Source organism: Microcaecilia unicolor, chromosome 1, assembly GCF_901765095.1.
Source record: "Microcaecilia unicolor chromosome 1, aMicUni1.1, whole genome shotgun sequence".
Lineage (NCBI taxonomy): Eukaryota > Metazoa > Chordata > Amphibia > Gymnophiona > Siphonopidae > Microcaecilia > Microcaecilia unicolor.
This window is the reverse complement of record NC_044031.1, coordinates 265469760-265484849: the sequence shown is the minus strand read 5'-3', so window position 1 is coordinate 265484849 and position 15090 is coordinate 265469760. Positions and strand designations below refer to the sequence as shown.

Here is a 15090-nt window from a genome sequence, read left to right as displayed (position 1 = left end):
GGGGGGGCTGGAGGTCCAGCAGAACTCCCCCCCAGCGTTGTCCAACCAATCCCTGGTGGTCTAGCGTTAAGGACAACCCCCTCCTGGCCCCCCTACCTTTAGTTGGAGGAGGGACGCAGCCTGCCTCCCTCCTCTTCCTTGTGTTGACACTGCCGCAAAATGGCGGCACCCAGCCCCGCCTATTGCATCCTGGGATGCGCTGGGTGCGGCTACAGACCATGTAAGGGAGCAATTGCCTTACATGGTCTGTAGCCCCGCCATTTTGCAGCAGCGTCAACACAAGGAAGAGGAGGGAGTGAGAGTGTGAGACTGGGCACAGCTGCACACTTTATTAGAGGAGCCCCTTTGCCCCAAGGCACAGGGCATTGCCTACTTTATTCCTTACTCTCACACTGTTGTCCCCCCCCCCCTTTTTTTTTGAAACTAAGGTCTCCTACTTGAAAAAATAGCGAAGATTGCTCTTGAGCAGGGACTGTCTTTTCTACATGTTAAATTGTGAAGTGCTAGCGCTTCAATCTACACCTCTTCCCTGGGCTCGCTGATCTCGTCTCATGGTTTTCAGTATCATCTTTATGCTGATGACACCCAGCTATACCTCTCCACACCTGACATCACCGTGGAGACCCAGGCCAAGGTATCGGCCTGTTTATCCGACATTGCGGCATGGATGTCCAACCGCCACCTGAAGCTGAACATGTCCAAGACCGAGCTCCTCGTCTTTCCTCCTAAACCCACTTCTCCTCTTCCTCCACTCTCTATCTCTGTTGATAACACCCCTATCCTCCCTGTCCCATCTGCCCGCAACCTCGGAGTCATTTTCGACTCCTCCCTCTCCTTCTCTGCGCATATCCAACAGACTGCCAAGACCTGTCGCTTCTTCCTCTTCAACATCAGCAAAATTCGCCCTTTCCTCTCTGAGCACACCACCAGAACTCTCGTCCACGCTCTCATTACCTCTCGCCTTGATTACTGCAACTTACTCCTCACCGGCCTCCCACTCAGCCATCTATCCCCCCTTCATTCAGTTCAGAACGCTGCTGCACGTCTTATATTCCGCCAAAACCGATATACTCATATCACCCCTCTCCTCAAATCACTTCACTGGCTTCCGATCAGTTATCGCATACAATTCAAGCTCCTCCTCCTTACCTACAAATGCACTCAGTCCGCGGCTCCTCACTACCTCTCCACCCTCATCTCCCCCTATGTTCCCGCCCGTAACCTCCGCTCACAGGACAAAGCCCTTCTCTCAGTACCCTTCTCCACCACTGCCAACTCCAGACTCCGCCCATTCTGCCTTGCCTCACCCCATGCCTGGAACAATCTTCCTTCACCCATACGCCATGCCCCTTCCCTACCCATCTTCAAATCTCTGCTTAAAGCTCACCTCTTCAATGCTGCCTTCGGCGCCTAACCACTCGAGATATATAAAATACCCCAATCTATCCACCCTATCAGACTAACTGTTCACTCGTCCTCTAGATTGTTCACTTGTCTTTAGATTGTTTTCTTGTCTTTTAGATTGTAAGCTCTTTGAGCAGGGACTGTCCTATGTTTAAATTGTACAGCGCTGCGTAACCCTAGTAGCGCTTTAGAAATGCTAGTTAGTAGTAGTAGTAGTAGTAGTAGTAGCGCTATAGAAATGATCTATAGTAGTAGTAGTCTCGAGGAAAATAAATACATCAAGGAACCCTGCTGGGTCTCAAACAACTGTCTTACACACTCACAACACTGGGCTGGTTAAGGTTTCCTTGTTGAATCTTTCCTCCTATCAAGTTTCCCTGCCTTTCGCCAGGGCAGCCAATCAGAGACGTCTTTCTAACAACCCGCCTCCTTCCAACTTGTCGTCTTTTCTCCGCGACAAAACAAGCGCGCGCGCGCACCTCACATACGTCAGTCAGCTCACTCACACCAAGGAGGTTGGGTGAAGAAGACTGGCTGCTGCTGACACCACTTCTCTTCCTCTCCCCACCAATCCGAACCACAGGCCCGAGTCTTTTGCACAGAAGCTAGCCAAGGAGGACCAACAGCCAATGCGGGAGTGCACAAGCTACTGCGACTTCCGGCCGGCGTCCCTAGGACCGGGCGAGGGGCTACGGAAGCACGCACGCTAGTACGCCGCGGCTGGGCGGGAGTCGAGGGATTAGTGGGAGGGCCGGCGGCTGTCGTACGAACTGTAAAAGAAAAAGACATTGGGCGGAGCGGAGAGAGAGGAGTCAAAAATCATAGACTCGGGGACCGAGAAGGAAGCGAGTGTCTGGGTACTTAGCCGCTGGTGGCCATTACCCGACCTCCTCCCCCCCCCTCCTCCGCCTTTCGTCTGGCGAGTGACCGCGCATTCAAGAGAGAGACACGGCCCTCGGTGACCCTAGTTTCTCCCGCTCCTCAACGATGCGGCCTCAGCGGCGTACGGGCGGAGCGGGCGGTAGGCGCCGGGAGCGGGCGCGCGCCCAGTGACCGATTCTTCCCCCCTCCGCCACCGAGGATGGGACCCTCGGAGCACCTCAGCTGAGAGCGACCGCAGCTGTTGCTATTTGCTGCCGCCATCAAGCGCTTGTCGGCGTCTCCGTCCTCCCTCCCTCCCTCCAGCGCCGCCACTCCCGCAGCGGGCATGGCCGGCTTCAAGCGCGGCTACGACGGCAAGATCGCGGGGCTCTACGACCTGGACAAGACCCTGGGCAGGGGCCACTTCGCCGTGGTGAAGCTCGCGCGGCACGTCTTCACGGGCGAGAAGGTGGCCGTGAAAGTCATCGACAAGACCAAGCTGGACTCGTTGGCCACGGGGCACCTGTTCCAGGAGGTGCGCTGCATGAAGCTGGTGCAGCACCCCAACATAGTGCGCCTGTACGAGGTGATCGACACGCAGACCAAGCTGTACCTCATCCTGGAGCTGGGCGACGGCGGCGACATGTTCGACTACATCATGAAGCACGAGGACGGGCTGAGCGAGGAGCTGGCCAAGAGGTACTTCGCGCAGGTGGTACACGCCATCTCCTATTGCCACAAGCTGCATGTCGTGCACCGCGACTTGAAACCCGAGAACGTGGTCTTCTTCGAGAAGCAGGGGCTCGTCAAGCTCACCGACTTCGGCTTCAGCAACAAGTTCCAGCCCGGCAAGAAGCTCACCACCAGCTGCGGCTCCCTGGCCTATTCGGCTCCCGAAATCCTCCTGGGGGACGAGTATGATGCACCGGCTGTGGGTAGGTAACCTGTCCGTTTAGAGGAACGGTAGATGTATGTGTTTTCTGATTCATCAGCAACTTTTTTTTTTCGTCTGCAGTTTTCATTCATTATAAAATTTGTAAGAATAGCCTGGCTTTTCTTCCTTTGCGTGATGACACTTTGGATTGTGCTGCTGTTGCAGGATGTACTGGTTCATTTACCTGTGGCTGGTTTACTAAAACGAAAGTAATTTGACATTCAAGTAGGAAATGGCTGTCTGGTGATAGTCAAGTGTAGGCTTTACCAGTGAGGATGCTATTTGGATGGAATTGTAACTGAATGCCACAATGAGCTTATACGGAGAGACATTTTCTTAGAGACGTGGATTTTTTAAATTTTGTTTGTGTATAAGCCGAGATGTATATGTTGCCTCAGATATTAGAAAATATCAATGGAATTCTCTGTCAGTGTTTCTTGGGGTAAAGCACACGAACAGGAAGAAGCCTATACTGCAGCAGCAGCAGCAATTGACTGAATTTGTTTCTACTGTTTTGAACGAGAAATGGGAAGCAGGTGTCGACTGGAGCAGGCACACTTGGTTTGATTTGACTTCGAGTTTGATGTGATCTCTCAGGCTGCTTCATCAAGTTCCTCCTGCATATTTTCTTTTCTCCTGTTTCTTCTCCACACTACTGGTACTTTTCCTACACGTCTGTCTTGCCCATTTCCCCCCTTCAGTTGCCTTTTTAACTTCTGCTTTTCCATCCACTTTTCGATGAGAGAGAATATCTATATAAATAATTCTCACCCAGTAATTCTTAGCACCACTCACTGTCACTCCACCACTCCCTGCCCCTCACCTCTCACTGTCACCACTCCCTGCCCCTCACCCTTCACTGTCACTCACCCGCCCCCCAGCCACGCCCAACAGCCCCGCCTCTTCCACACATAATTCGCAAGGCCAGCGTTCTAAGTGAAGCTGCACTTCCGGAATGTGAGGCGGCATAGATCGGAATGTGTCCCCACAAGTGTCCGCCCTGCCCTCGCGTCCGAATGTCGTGACGTCCCCATGACGTCCGAACATCATCGCCGCCCCGCCCTCACGTCAACACGCCGAGGGCGGCTGAACATAACACACTACAAACACCGCGAACGCCACTATGCAACCCCCTACAAACAACATTGGTGCCCGCCCTCGCGTTTACACATCGAGGGCTCGGGAGGACTTCCATAGTCTTGATCTGTGCCTCAGAGGACCGCGACAGCGAACAAAATGCAGCGGCGGTAGGTAAACAAGGTGGACTCCTTCCTCCACCACTTCAGACACAACAGATGACGTGCTAAGCACGACTGACATCACTCCCCTTCACTCGCGCGCAGGCAGGCAAGGAAGCAGGGAGGGAAGGGGGGGGAGGAGCGACTCTCTCTCACACACACACACTTGCCCACAATCACTCTCTCTGTCACAAACACACACTTCCACCTGGGAGGGCCACCCTGGCACAAAATCCTCTTCAAGACATTCATTGCACAAAACAGATACCTTGCTAGCGCCCGTTTCATTGCTCTCAGAAACGGGCCTTTTTTACTAGTGTAAAGATAAAAAAATGCACCCTTTTTTATTCTTTGTATTTGTTAATGCTTGGTAAAAATGCATATTTTTCACTGAAGAGTGGGCATACTCTTCTTTTATTTTGTTTCTGTACCTTTACCAGAAACAGCACAGGATATGTACTTTTTTTATTTTGGTACTTCCTCCTTCCTTTGGTTGCTAGCATCACCATATCTTTTTCTTTTGGGTTTCAGATAGTGTTGGCTATATTAAAAGGAGTAGATCAGCCAGAGATTTGTACTGTGTGGTAGTGGAAACATGGGGTCAGTGGCTGAGGTTTGTCTTGTGACTACACTGGTGTAAAACATTTTGTTTATAGGTATATAATGTAGCAAGTATGGGGTAGTCAATAGCTCTGCTGATTGTGCTACTTCTACAGAAATGCTTGAGAACCAGGATGCCTCATAATACTTTATAGTGAGCACTGTTTTGTTATAGTGTCAGCTTACTAAGATGACCCAACAAAACCTTCTTATGTGGTTGTGCTGGCCATGTCTACAGGGCAAGAGTTAAATTTACTCTATTCCACCAAGTAGCTGATCGCCTGGTAGGCTCCTTAAACTCTTTCTCGCCATGATTCTGTGATTCTTAAATTAGATGAAGAATTTTTATTACTAAAATTAATGTCCCTGAAAGTTCTTTTAAAATGAAAGAAAATCTTTTGGAAGTTGTTTGTGTTTTGATTTAAGATTTAGCTTGTACACTTTCATTGGTAGCTCAGTTCAAGCTTTGCTCAGGTACAGAAGGTATTTCCTTATTCTCAGAGGGCTTAAAAGCTAAGCATTAGTTTTGCTTAAGTGTGTGCTAACATGCCTTTAACATGTGTTCTTGCAGGTTGCATTTTATGTAGTGGGACCTGCTGTATTTACTAACAATGCTAATGTGGCAGCCTACTTTGGTTAATCTAGCCCAAAGTTCATCTGATGCAAGAAATTCAGTGGGATTTGACCCTGGTTAGCCACTGTTCTATTAGGCTACTCATATGTGAACCTGCATCAGCTCTGCACACCAACATGTTAATGATGGAGGTCTAAAGATGGGATCTTTGGATTTCTTATTTGTACTGCTTGTTTTTCTTTGTTTCCTTTAGTGTTCTTTATCTTGTCTGCCAGTACATATAGATGCTAGTGATCTGTAACCTGTTATTAAAGTCATCAGTAGTAGTTGAAAGGGAAATGTGACTTGACATACTGCCTTTCTGTGGTTTTTGCAACTACATTCAAAGCGGTTTACATAGTATATACAGGTACTTGTTTGTACCTGGGGCAATGGAGGGTTAAGTGACTTTCCCAGAGTCACAGAGCTGCAGTGGTAGTCAAACCCAGTTTCTCTGGATCAAAGTCTGTTGCACTAACCACTAGGCTACTCCTCCACTCTGAAAACTGGAGGGTGGCCAATATTAATGCTGATATTTAAAAAGGGTTTCAGGGGTGAGATGGGAAATTACAGACCAGTAAGCCTGACTTCAGTGCCGGTCAAAGTAGTAGAAACTATTATAAAGAATAAAATTACGGAACATATTGACAAACATGGTTTAATGGGATCAAGTGGTCATGGATTCAGCCAAGGGAAGCCTTGCCTCACCATTTGCTTCATTTCTTTGAAAGCAAGCATGAATAAACACATGGATAAAGGTGAGCTGGTTGATGTAGTGTATCTAGATTTTCAGAAAGCTTTTGACAGAGTACCTCATGAGACACTACTAAGAAAATTAAGGAGTCATGGGATAGGTAATGTTCTTCTTTAGGTTAAGAATTGGTTATTGGACAAATATAGAGGATAGGGTTAAATGGACTTTCTTTTTCAATGGAGGAGGGGTGAATAGTGGAGTGCCGCAGGGATCTGTACTAGGACCGATGCTATTTAACATATTTATAAATGATCTGGAAATCAGAATGACGAGCGAGGTGATTACATTTTCAAATGACACAAAACTATTCAAAGTTGTCAAATCCCATGTGGATTGTGAAAAACTGCAGGAATACCTCAGGAAATTGGAAGACAAGGCATCCAAATGGCAGATTAAATTTAATGTAGACAAACGCTAAGTGGTGCATGTTGGGAAGAATAAACTGAATCATAGTTAAATGATGCTAGAGTTTACTTAGGAGTCAATACTCAAGAAGAAAGACCTAGGTGTCATTTTAGACAATACTCTGAAATCATGTGCTCAATGTGTGGCAGTGGCCAAGAAAGCAAACAGGATGCTAGAAAGAGGAGAAGGATGCAAAATATGACCAAAGATGATATAATTCCTCTTTATCCGCTCCCACCTTCCGTATTATGTTCAATTCTGGTCACTATATCTCAAAACAGATATAGAGAAATTAGAAAAGGTTTAAAGAAGAGCAACCACAATAATAGAGGGCATGGAACTGCTCTCAGCTTTGAGTTGGACATGGAGGAAGCCACTGCTTGCCCTGGAGTTGGTAGCATGGAATGGTGCTACAAATTAGGTTTCTGCCAGATACTTGTGACCTGGATTGGCCACTGCTGGAAGCAGGATATTGGGCTAGATGGATCATTGGTCTGATCCAGTATGCATAGTATAAGAACCTGAACCGCAACCTTCTCTGCCTGTCGGACCCACTGCCTCTTTCCTCCCATCCACCCCTGGCTGTTCTGCAACAGAGTTTGGCTGCCTCCCATTGCACTGCTGCTACCGGACCCGCCACGCTCATAAACAGTGATAGAAGAGCGTAGGACCCGGCTCTCTGCAACGCCGCTAGCGCTTCTTGTGCTGGTCCCGTAAGTTTATATCGGAAGAGGCAGAACCGTCACAGGAAGCACTAGCGGCGCTGTAGAGTCTGGTCCCGCGCTCTTCATTGCTTATTAGCACGGGACCGGTGGCAGCTGGCAGAAGTACAACAAGGCCTCCCCCCAGCCTGCGCGCGTCCCCGGCTCTCTGCTGCCTCATCCGCGACAGCTGAAAACGATTCCAACTTTTCCTCCTCTTTGGTGCAGCAGATGGCTGTGTTCGGGGAATGCCTTCGCCTAGCGCTTCCCTGTCTGCTGCTCTCGATGGGGTCCTGTGCTTCTGGGTCCAGGAGAACCATCCCACGAGAACCAGGTGGTGAGAAAGAAAGAGACAAGAGAAGGGATGCAGGATGGCAGGTGTGGGGAGTAGAGGAGAGAGAGAGACAATGGGCATTGCTGCATTCTGGGGGAGAGAGACAGACAGGCATTGCTGGATGACAGGGGTATGTGGAGGAACATAGAGGAGATGCTGGTTTCAGGGAGAGACAGGAGGTGAGAGAGGCAGAAGCAATACTGCATGGGGGGAGAGAAGGGGGCAATGCTGGATGGTGGGGGTAAGGGAAAGAGACAGAGACGAGATACTTTATGGTGGTAGGGGCAGAGAGACAAGAAGGGATGCTAGCTGGCGGGAGGGGGGTGAGAAAGAAAGAGACGAGAGGGGATGCAGGATGGCAGGTGGGAGAGAAAGATGAGAGGTAATGGTAGATGGTGGTGGGAGAGTGAGAGAGAAGATACTGGATTGCAGGTGATAGAAACAGAAAGGGAGGAGTTGCTGGATGAAAGGGGTAGAGAGAGGAGATGCAATGCTGGATGGTGGTGGTGGTGGGAGAGAGACAGTGACAGAGAAATGCTGGATGGCAGGTGATACAGAAAAGGATGAGATACTAGATGGCAGAGGTAGAGAGAGAGGAGATGCTGAATGGCAGTGGGAGAGAGAGAGGAAAAAACTAGTGAAAGACTGGGGAATAAGAGAAAGGAGAATCGGAGGGCCAGAGTGAGGAAAAGAGATGAAAAGCTGTAGGTGGATGCAATAAAAAGAGGGAGATGGAAGACTGGATAATATGAATGAAATCTGAATGGCTAGGTAACAAAAAAAAAATGGAAGAAAGCTGAAAGGAACAGATTAGTGTTGATGATAGTTATGGAAGAGGTGAAGAAGACAGAAGAGAAAAAAATGACACATGGACAGGAGACCCAAGGAAAGAGAGTTAAAAGAAAAGCAGACTGCAAAGGTAGAAAATATAATTTTATTTTTAATTTAGGATGAAGTAATGTAGCAGCCATGTTAGTCCACTTTAAAAGTTAGTTATAAAATAAAAAAAGGTGACTAAATACATTGTTGTGACTCTGAGACCAAAACCTAATTCTCCAGGTCAGGACAGTATACTGCTATAACAGTATGCTCATCCTGAAGAAGGAGTTTTTGTCTTCTGAAAACTAGCCAAAAATGTTGTTAGTTGAATAAGAAGATATCATCTTATTTTTTGGTTTTGTTTTATTTGCTAATTTTTAATGTAGCAATTGAAATGTTTTTTTTTTTAAATTTACATCTTCTCTTTAGATTTTCCACAGTACAAAGGGATGTGTCACTGTTTCTATTTCTTTGGTTTTGCATTGTATGCAGAGTATGGCTTCTTGAGGTTCAGTTTAAATTTTGTCTACATATTTCTATTTTTAGTTTGTGGTTACTTATTCTATACTTGATTAGAGTCTACTTGTGATCATGTATGAAAAAAGCTGGGTATTCTGTTAGCATTGAGTGTCTGTGTAGGACTGATATGTACTAATCCAGCTTGTTTAGCTTTCTAATAGGTATATTGATGATGTTCTGTCCACTGCAATTTACGATGACTCCTGACGGTTAGTGTTATGGTAGAATTGCTTTATGGGTCCTAAGTGATTTTTTGATGGGTTTTGTATTACTTCACAGTATGCCTGGTACTGGATTTGGATTTAGTTCATGCCTTTTTCAATTGTAGCTCAGTGAGAGTTATATTAAGATGCAGTAGGTATTTTCCTATCTCTGGAGGACTTACAAATCTGTGCTAAATAATTGTATATATTTCCAGAATACTGCAAGTATTGTCCTGTTTAATAGGTTGTATTGTTTTGGTTCACTATATTCGTTTTTTGGCACATAATTCCTGGATTGTATTGTGTGCATATTACAGAGGTACTGGGGAGACAGCTTATAGAGTGGCACCAGAACCACAAAGTGAAGGATTAATTCTTAGCAGTGTTCAAATGTTCTCCACTATCGTTTCCCCCAACTGCAAGCATTTTAACGTGCTCTGTTCTATTCCATCTGTCCCATACCCTGATCTTAGCCCCGCCGTATAACTTCATCTAGCCCCACCCACTTTAGCCTCCCCAAACAGCTGAGTCACCGACTGCCTATGTCAGTGTGGCTATTCTTATGTTTCTTAATCCAGTTTGCAGAAGTAGAAGCTGAAAACTCATCTGATTTTCTTACCTGGTACTAGTTAGTGCTCCCACTGTAACATTATATACTTGGTCCTGTGATTGGATCCATAATGTCAGGTTATCAGTTAGTGTTAGTATTTGACCAAGAAATGCTATAAATAGTAAATTAAATTTTAAGCGTGTTTTCTTCATGGATGCAAATGGCAATAGACCTTAGTAAATCAGATCCTTAGGCAGACGTTCATGTACTTATAAATGTAAGTCTTGCCCTCATGCTCTCATTATTAAATTGCAAAATCCATGTGAGCCACAGAAGGGATATTAGAGGTAATCTAATTTTCAGTTGATGCAATTTTTGAAAACTACCAACTCAATACCATTTATATGCATTTTAGTTATAGATTTTTTTTTTTCTGTTGCAGCTCTTTGAGTGCCTTCACTCCAGTGGGATGTGGAAACATTTGTGTAAAATACCTTCTAGTGATGGGCACTTGAAAATTGGATTCTTTGCAAGTTATCTTCTTTTTTTTTTTAATTTGAAATAACAGTACTGTGAGCTTTTGCATCAGTGTAGGCTGCTGCTTCTGAGTTTTCCTTTTGCTGCTAGTGATAGGATTAGAGTTATAGAAGTACTTAATGTGCAACATTTTGATGATGACCACCTTTAAAAAAAAAATGATCAGACTTCAGTGTATTTAGTGATATAATTATCTTCGGCATCTTCAAATGTTTCCTGTTTGGTTAACTTCATTTTGTAGTTATAGAAAAAACCCATTTCAGTGTATGTAATAGTTATAAGTTGAATATCTATGTACAGTATTGATCTTGGTTATGCCTGGTATTCAGGTGATTTTTCTGCTTTCACATTTGTTTTGACTGTGATGATAGAAAAGTGAACTGAAAATTTGGGATAGTTAATACTTTACCACTGAAGGCTTACCTGCTATTCCTGCATTTCTCATGACAGGAACATTTCCAGTTTCACCCTCTGTTCGTACAAGCTTTCCCCAGCAAATATTATTATTATTTATTATTTATTGCATTTGTATCCCACATTCCCCCACCTATTTGCAGGCTCAATGTGGCTTACATAGATTTGAAACATTGTCATTAAGAGGTGAGAAAGCTCAATCTTTGTTGTGAAGTTAATGGCTTGCTTTTATCTGTAACTATAATACACATCTCTTCTTATCAACTGGCAAGTATTAGTTGAAAGAATATAATGTAAATATTGAAGTGGTTTGTAATTTAACTTCTCTGACACTGGTGTGAAATTTGTCAGTTTTTCTATGTTACTATCAAGTTCAAGCAATTTTTAGCCTCCAACTCCACTTTTTGGTAATGAAAAGTAACAGGTGTCTGCTTTAGAAAAATGAATCTTTATTATCCCTTTTGTCACTTTTTTTGCTTCCCTACAGCATTTTTTTTAAATTTCTGCTCAGTTTATCTGTAGCATCAGTTATTTTCCCGCTTGCTGCTTCTCCCACTCACGTTTCCAGTTGCTGCTTAGACACAGTTTGGGTCATTTGAATACATATTGTAGGAACTGATTTTTTAAAAAGATACGTAAATATAACTTTCACAATGTCATTTTAAAAATGGTGGCATACAGAATCCCCCCCCCCCCCCCCGGTTTAAATTTCTTTGATTTTATACAAAAAGTGCAAAATCTATGCATGAAAGACTTTAACATAATTAACAACTAATAACAAGAAATGACAGCAAGGAAATCAAGTAGTATCTTACATATGTTGAGAGAGGTGATCATTTGGACCGAAATTTGTGCAACAAATTAGATTTTCTGGTAATATATGCTTCATATCTATAGGTAAGGAAAACAAAATTCCACCAGGAACAATAATTGTTGTGCCAAGTCTTTCCAGGAATTAAGGATAATTGCAATAGCAAGTAAGGTATCTAATAAAGAACTTTTCGTGTGAATTTAAAATATTTTAAAAACATTGATCTCAATATAATATGCTTATGCTGAAGAGAATCCTGAATAGGAAAGACTTTACATATAGAGGCTTATTTTCAAAGCACTTAGCCTCCCAAAGTTCCATAGAAACCTATGGAACTTAGCCTCCCAAAGTGCTTTGAAAATATGCCTCATTGTGGACCAAACTGAATTTCAATAAGTTTGAGAATAATTGCAATTAAATATTATGTTGTAAGGCACCCTTTTCTTTACCACAAGACCAGCAATTTGGAGACATATTCAAATTAATATGGTGTGATCTAACAGGTGTCCAATAGGATCTATGAGAGAGAACATGGACTGTGTTATAGTCGCATATCTAGAAGAAGAAAAAAACTGAATGTCTCCCAATCCTTTTTCTTGAAAAGTAAAGTTTAAATGTTCTTGCCATGAGGTTTGCAACTCTGACAAATGTTCGTGTTTAAATAAAAATGGGAAGCAGTGTGGCCCAAAGCATGAAAATGTTTGCAGTGGGTTAGCAGAGAGGCAGACGAGGAATAGTGAGTACATTGAGTGTAAGGGTTGGAGCCATTGATAAAAAAAAAAAGAGTAGGGAATATCGAAGCTTTGTTCTCAGCTCAGAAAGTGTTTTCCAAGGTAGAGAAGCATTAACAGTATTACTACTGCTGGTGGGATGGGAAGAGGGAGCATGTTCAGCATGCAGGTTGATAAATCTCTGATGTCTCATATCCCTAGAACCTGCCAGTAGGCCCATGACACTGCTTTCTTTCTTTTCTTTTTTCTTTCCCCTCCCCCAATTAAAATTTTTGGATTATTTCATATGGAGGTAAAGTTGGCAGAAGTCCAGGGTATTTCCAAAGAGATACCTAATTCTTTAAGAACATTGTAGATGGTCGTAATTATGGGATTGGAAAGGAGGGTAGTAGTTGGAAACTACATAACAGGGGATTTAGATAGGAGGGCAGGGGACAGTAGAGTTTGTTCAATTTGTGGCCATCTTTTTTGCAAAATATTAAGGTTAGAATCAGTAAATGTGGGTAACCAGGCTGCTCCTTGACATAGCATATGTGCTTTATGGTACTGTGCTAAGTCAGGAAAATTAACTCCTCCTGGAAGTTTTGGGGCTTTTAGTTTAGCTAAGGAGATTCTAGAGGCTTTATTTGCCTGGAGAAACTTAACCATTAATTTTTCCAAGGATGTATAAAAACTGGAGGGGAACAAAATGGGAAACACATTCAGAGGGGACAGTCATAATTTTTAGTGTGTCTAACTTTGCCCCACCACGAAAGGTGGAGAGGAGATCAGTGAGTTAAATTTTGTTTGACTGTAGAGAGAATTCCATAAATAAGTAAATATTTTTAATTAAGAATTGTGGATCCAAGACAATCCAAGATATTTAATATGGGAGGTATTCCAACAGAATAGACAATTTGGAATGGTAAATGCAGTGCGTACTGTATCTAGTGGCATGAGCTCAGTTTTGTCCCAGTTTACTTTGTAACCTGAAAGGGAAGAAAATACAGACACAATGTGGGCAAATTGCAACATGGAAGCTTGAGGATTGGACATATACAGTAAAAAGTCATCAGCATAAGCAGATAATTTAAATTCTATGTACACTGATACCATTTATGAGAAGGTCCTGTCTAATCTTAGCCAAGAAAGTTTCCAAGGCAAGATTAAACAATAGAGGAGACGTAGGGGCAACCTTGATCAGTGCTGACTAGATCTGAGAGAGCATCATTAGCAAATATCCTAGCAGAGGGGCTGGAATATAGTAACAACCATTTGTAAACAAGGTTCAGGAAAGCAGAAGTGTGTTAAAATGGTGAAGAGAGGTCCACTAAACTCAGTCAAATGCCTTTTCAGTATCTATATCCACTATAAGTAGGGGGTCAGATCTTGACCTAGCGAAGTGGAGGAGATGATACAATCTAGTGTTATCAGATCCAAAGCAACCTTTTAAGAAATCAACTTGATCTGGATGTATAAGAGATGTTACCATTTTTTTTCAAATCTGTTGACCATTAGTTTGAAAATGTTGTAGTCTAAATCAATAAGGATATTGGGTGATAGTTCTGGACTAATTGTGGATCATGGTTAGGTTTAGGTAGAACCACAATATGCGCTAGAAATCTCCCAGTGGAGTGTGGTGTTTCAAGAGGTCCTGAAAATAAAAATCCAGCTTCTGGACGAGAAGGATAGGGAAGGTTTTTGAAGAATTCAGCTGGTAAGCCATCGGCCAGGTGATTTGGCAGAAGCAAGAGCTTTAATAGCTGATTGAATTTCAGAGGCAGTGATGTTTTGAGATACACAAGCCTTTTGGTCGAGATGGGGGAGTTGGATGGAGTCCAGGAATTCCAAGATGTAGCTGTATGTTTGCAGTTGATTCTGGTTTTGTAGAGATCCTGGTAGAACAAATGGAACGATTGAAGAATGTCTGAAGTAGAAGTTTAGGGTTCCAGAAGGATGTTTAATACCTGAGACTCTGCATAGTGTGTTGTCCTTTTAAGTATGGTAACATTTTATCTGCTTTGTTGGCTGAAGCATAGTATACAATTTGACTAAAAATTGACAAAAATTTGATTATTTGAATTTTAAGGATTTCAGACGAGAGAATGTTTGCATCATGATGTTTATACAGTGTGGATTCCAGCAAGCCAATTTCTTTCTCTTGTGATGTTTATATAATGTGGATTCCAGCAAGTGAATTACTTTGTACGATTCCCAAATTGTAGAAAAATTTAGGTTCGGAGTATGATTCCTGGAGTCCTCAGATGTGGCTTGTATGTGTTTAATGAATTCTGGATCAGCAAGGAGTGAGTTGTCTTTAGGTGACTTGCTATATATAGGAGGAGACAGCTGCATGGTTTGATATAGTGATGTCATGAATTTTTGAGGATTGTAGTAAGGGAATAAAGTTTTGGTTGCAAAAAAAATAGTCAAGCCAGGAGTATGTATGGTAAGGAGGAGGAGAGTAGAAGGTATTTTCTTTATCATTAGGATGTAGCAGTCTCCATAAATCAGTCCATCTATACTCTTGCATAAAGGAGGATAAAACAGATCTAGCTTGTAGTTTGGTGGAGCAGTAGTTGGATGTCAGTTCTAAGAAAGGGTCTATGGAAAATAGAAATCATAACCTGGTATTATGAGGTTTTGGCAATATAGTTAATAGAGAACACATTTATTTATTTTA

General features: G+C 43.4%; 1 protein-coding gene across 2 annotated transcripts in view; it reads left to right on the top strand.

Moving 5' to 3' along the window:
- Window positions 1-1911: 1911 nt before the first annotated feature.
- The window catches only part of SNRK (SNF related kinase), an 83850-nt gene continuing 70671 nt past the window's right edge, over window positions 1912-15090 (top strand). For both annotated transcript variants that reach the window (XR_003942463.1, XM_030206145.1), the window contains exon 1: window positions 1912-3200. Coding sequence is in view for 1 of the 2 variants with exons in the window: in XM_030206145.1 (XP_030062005.1) it covers window positions 2612-3200 (589 nt within the window). In the remaining variant the exon portion in view is untranslated. The remainder of the gene's footprint in view (window positions 3201-15090) is intronic.